The 5,337-nt window shown below is 46.1% G+C and overlaps 1 protein-coding gene across 1 annotated transcript; it reads right to left on the bottom strand.

Moving 5' to 3' along the window:
- Nucleotides 1–2,703: 2,703 nt before the first annotated feature.
- On the bottom strand, nt 2,704–5,071 carry LOC103798882 (G protein-regulated inducer of neurite outgrowth 3-like). Its single transcript, XM_009071166.1, is given in 2 exon segments — nt 2,704–4,834; nt 4,836–5,071. Coding segments are annotated over 2 exon segments (2,367 nt in total).
- Nucleotides 5,072–5,337: the final 266 nt, after the last annotated feature.

Raw genomic sequence — 5,337 nt, forward strand, 5'->3', positions numbered from 1 at the left:
ATATATGCATTGGTGAAACTTTCCTAGAAGAAAGGTCATTTGGCGTGGGGAAGGATGGTGTGGGTGGACTGGCTAGTGAAGACTTACAGCTGAAAGAAGTTGCAGGGAACCAGGGGAGATCTCCCATTCTTCACAAAGAAAAGTTAATTCTAGTGCTGGCCCAGTACCCTGCTCATTCATTTCGAAGTCTAGTTTAGTCTCCATAAAGCAACTCATACCCACGTGCTAGAAATACTTTGTAGAGTTAAAGCTAAAGGATAAATTTCATGGAAATTGGTGAATGTGCAATAGCTGTTTATTCTCCTCTGGAAAAAAAAAAAAGACAATCCATTTATATATTCAGACTGAGCATATTTGTAAAAGGGACAGTTCAGAGTAAGCTGGTTTACAATGCTACAGCAAGGGGGAACAGCAGAAAGAGGGACACGAGCTGAGCCAAGGGGGACAGTTTACAGGAAGACAGGCTGAGCAGACCAGGACAGGACACAGTAAAAACCGCAGACAACTTGGGGAACTTCATCAGGGCTGACACGGGTACCATGTGGGAAGAGACACTGAACATGTCAACTAACCTGACCTAATGATACTGCCAATATTGATCCCACACAAAATTTCACATGAAACTCACATCTAAGACACTGCTAGGAAGAGGATAGAAAACAGAAAAAGGGTTGGAGACTCCTCTTTGTAGGCAGATGTGGGAAGACACTCTCTAATATGGTGTTTCAGAATAAGCAATTCAGCATCAAGTGGGAGAAGACTTGAAATAAGGTACAGAAATTGAACAAGGATGTGCCATAAAGCCCCTTGATATATACCAGGGGAAAACTAGGAGTCAGTTCAGTACTATGCCAATGGACAACACCTTTCATTTTATCTTACAGTATTTTACTTTTCTGCTGGGGAAAACATGCCCAAAAATAGCTGCTTTGAAGGCTTGACAGTTCAGATACTCAAGAAGTCTGGCCTCCTAGATAAAGGGGACCACCTCGGGTCCACTTCACAGTAAAAAATAAAATTAAAAAAAAATATTCATTTACACTGTGTAAATCTGTAAGATTTAGAGTATGTTGTAAGAGTAAGATCTACTAAATAAATTAGGTGTGTGGTACTAGAGACAGAAATAAGTTATCAGCATGATTCATGAAAAATCTTTACTGGAATAAAAGTAACTCCTATTTAACTGTACTACTCTGCAGGATCACAATATTCAAATCCTTGATGCTTTGCAGGATTGATAACTAAATTTTCTACAAACTGCAGGAGTTGTGCAGCCTCCCATTATGAAGTCTAGTGGACAGAATAAAAAGTTAGCCGGAAGCACATTTCCCAGGTTGAAAAATATTATTTAGTTGAGAAATGTGACCTACATATATTTGAGACATTATTGTATATCACACTTCTGGAGAAACAGTCACTAAGCTACCTGTTATTAGCAGTTTCTACAAATTTTCTAACTTCAGAAATACAGAAAAGATTGTCTCAAGATTTCAATACTTCTGTAACATAAATTTTTCAAGTTAACAGTATAATGGTTTATAATATAGAGAGTGTTAGATAAAACAAAATATACACAGGCTAAATAAATGGTATTCAGCTTATGAAAGGCATCAAGAAAAGCACCAATATACCAGGAAAAAAATAAAGTTGACTCAGGACTTAAAAGGAAAAAAAATTAATCAGTATAACACACTAGACGTGACGGCTAATGGACCCAAACACGCAGGATAGCTTGCTCCTATGGGAAAACATAACTGTGCATCTCTGGAGAGAGAAGAAAGACCCACATCACTTTAGAGAGTGATTTAGAGGAGAGGTGCTCAGTGCCACTGAGACTGGGAGCAGTAGCTGCCCACCCCAGCTGAGGAGCCAGAACACCTCACTACTTTTGAAAGACTTGGCAGGAACACCATGGTGCAAGGGTGGGCACCATCCTGCTAGATGCAGGTAGATCTACTGATGTGCTTTCCGTACCTCACCCTATACCTTAAGCATGGCTGATGCAGGGGAGACAAAGCCCCTCTCACTTCCCCTTCTAGCCATCAAAATACTATTGACTTAGCTTCTCCCAAAGTGATAGTCCTTCAGTCTTGGTCCTCACTCTTTGCCTGGTTCTCCATTTCAACAGGAGGGGAAGACCTGGCTTCCTGGGGTCACCCGAGAACAGTGCCCCATAGTATCAACAGAAGTCAAATTGCTCAGTAGTCAATGTCCATAGCCTGTTCAAGGACTTGTCTCCGCATGGGTAACTTCTACACAAGGAAAGTTGGCTTGTGTTAGGTCTTTACAGCTGCAGAACCTTAGTTTCACCTCCCTCTCAGCTCCTCCCAGTCTACCCCTTTGTGTAAGACCTCATGATGCACACAAATAACTTCCCATAATAATTCTGACCATCTCTGTGCTTCCTGCTTTATCAGGAGCTGCTCTCCCTGCAGCAAGGTGGCAATTGAAATTTGTGCTTTTGCCAAGTGCCTAGCTTTTCATCTGACAGTAGTCATGATGGGGACATAGCATGGAAATACACAAGCTGTGACAATAATAATGGCATAATGGAGCATGTGGCTACTTGGAAAACAGAGGGGAATAATTTTCCACTGTTGCTGTATCACAATCCCAATAACACAACTGAACTGCAGGACTCAAGACTTGAGGGGAGAGATCCTCTCTAACACCACAGGTATCTAGGCACCCCTACAAACCACGTCAGTCTAACACAGAAGAAGGAGCAGGTCGGATGCAGCAATTAGGACGCCTAAAATTCTGCAGCATGGACTGGAACATGCTGTGCTGCCTTCCTTTCAGTTTTTTATTTGAGGATGTATCTGAGGAAATGGATTTCCGGGTCTGACTGTTCCGGGCCTGGATCAGTTTCTCATGTTCCCGTATTTGTCTCTGTAAGTGGTTCTGGATGGCAATTCCAAGGGACTCTGGATCGAGGGAAGCACCGTAAACCTCCCACGTCATTCCCTGCTCATCCCAAACAACATCCCTGATGTGTTTTGACTGCTTCACCTGTACTTTTGCCTCCATCACTGGAGTGGGCTGCTTTTTGTTTTCCCCCAGGTTCAGCAAGGCCTGAGCTGAAGCAGGAATCACTGCTGTGTTAAGCTCATGCCTGGACTCCCTGGCCTGGAGGCCTTGCTGCTGGGGAGTTGCCAATGCTGCCACAGGAAAGGCAAGACCTGCAGAACTCACACTCAACTCAGGCATCAGTCCTCCCTTCAGGTTCTGGCCACCAGCTGTCTGAGACTGGCCAGTGTCTCCCTGGCCTCTGCTCTCCCTCTCAACTGCATCCTCCAAGCATGCCTCTACATGGACAGCAGCAGGCTGGCTGCTAACATGCTTCCCTCCTTTAAGATCAAGCACCACTGAATTTTCCTTCTTTGGTTTTACCACAGATTGATTAGGAATAGCCTCCCCTTGACTCACACCCTTACTTTGCACAGGCTTTGTCTCAGAGCTGCCTGGGCCTTCCTTCTGCTTGACTTCACTGTCTCTGCTACGAAGTAAAGCTAACTGGCTGCTTCCCACGTCATGGACAAGATCTTGCATGCTGTTTTCAGTTCCTGTGACAGCATCAGGGGAAGTGGTGCTTGGTTCACCAGCAGTCTCAGACTGTGATGGAGTTTGATTAGTGGAGTCAACAGCAAACTGCTCAACTGGGATAGGCTCTGGTGGGACTGGAGCATCCACTGGCACCTGAGCAACATCCTTGCCATCACGGGCTACACTGGTCATTTCAGTATTACTCACACATGTCCCTTGGGAGATAATGGTTGTAGGGGAGAAGGGGAGAACAGTTTTTGCATTATCTGGTGACACTGGAGACACCATGTCAGATGGGACCCCAGGCAATTTGACAGGCTGGGTTTGGGCTGAAGCAGTCACAGCCATAACAACAGTTGATTTTGATGTGATACCAGGAGAACACGGGGCCTTTTGCTGTGAGGATAAACTGTCAGTAAGTGCGGCCTGGCTCAGCCCCATACCAACTTGGTGAATTATGTGCAGTTCTTCCTTCTCCTCTGGAGGAGGATTCCCCTTTAAGAAGGCAGCAAGGATGCTGGGACTGGTGGAGGCTGATTTGCTCTCCACGGTAGCCACAGCCTGAACCTCAGCATCTCGCCATGTCCTGCTTACAGTTTCCTGAGTAAAGCTGCTCTCTGGCTGAACCGTCATTGTACCCATTTCTTTGAATTTGGAGAGCCAGGTGGGGACTGGAATCCCTGGCTTGGGGTCCGTGTTGTGTACAGGATGTGGAATCTTGTGGATAGACTGGGCTGGTGGCTCAGTGCTCTGCACTGCTTCAGTTTTATCTGTCGGATGCAAGTGTGCCATGTCTGCAGTCCCACTTTTTGCCTCCAAACTGGTCTGTAGGTCTCTCCCCAGGTCAGCTTGAATTTGCCTCACTGGCAAGGCTGACTGACATGCAGCAGAAACATTTTTTTTTGATCCCCTGTCTCTTTCCCCTCTTTGCAGAAGGTTTGCCTGAGAAGTATGACAAGATTCATTAACCATGATAGCGTCATCTGGGGAAGAATAATTTAACACCTCAAGTGCTGGCTGATCATCAGTCCCCTGAGGTTTCAAGGCAGAATCATCTCTTTGCATCAGGGAGCTTGTTTTTGCCTGGTTGCCTCGCACAAACTGCCGGGAACTCTGGGGGGCTGGCATCATCTCTGGCCCTTGCCCCACCAAGGGGGCTCCTGCTGCGGTAAGGGCTGGTGCTGCTGATGCCTGGCTGCCTGCTGGCCAGGAACAACCAGCAGGCTTTATAGCTGCAGGATGCTCCTCTGCAGCTGTGCTGGTGAGCCTGGGAGGAAAGGTTTCCTGCTTCCTTATGGCACTGCTCACACCTCTATGGACTTGTAGCTGCTATGCATTTCAGGTTGAATGAGCAAAATCCAGCTGAGCTGGACTGTATGCATGGGAAGCCATTGGTGGTCCTCTTGCCACTGAGTAGTTGGGGCTGGTGCTTAGCAGAGTGCAGGTCTACCAGGTGGTCCTCCTCCGCAGCAGCTGAGACCAGAGAAAGCTTGTCAGATCTCAGAGCATCTCGTACAGTCCCCATGGACTGTCTCAGAGGTGTTGTTTGTCCTCAGCTTCTCCTCAGAGTTTTCTCGCTGGGCAGGCTGTTGGTGACAGGTTTCCTGTGAAGCTAATCTGTTAATGAAACAAACACAGTGTTTAGAGCAGTCAGATTTAAGAAGAAAAAGTACCCAGAACAAACTGATTTTATGACATGAAGCAGAATACTTGCAGGCAAAGGGAAAAGTGAAGCATCCAATTCTGTCATGCAGAGGACGTGAATTTCAAGGATCTCCCAATTCTGAAGTC

This window comes from Acanthisitta chloris, unplaced genomic scaffold, assembly GCF_000695815.1.
Source record: "Acanthisitta chloris isolate BGI_N310 unplaced genomic scaffold, ASM69581v1 scaffold45293, whole genome shotgun sequence".
NCBI classification, from domain to species: Eukaryota; Metazoa; Chordata; class Aves; order Passeriformes; family Acanthisittidae; genus Acanthisitta; species Acanthisitta chloris.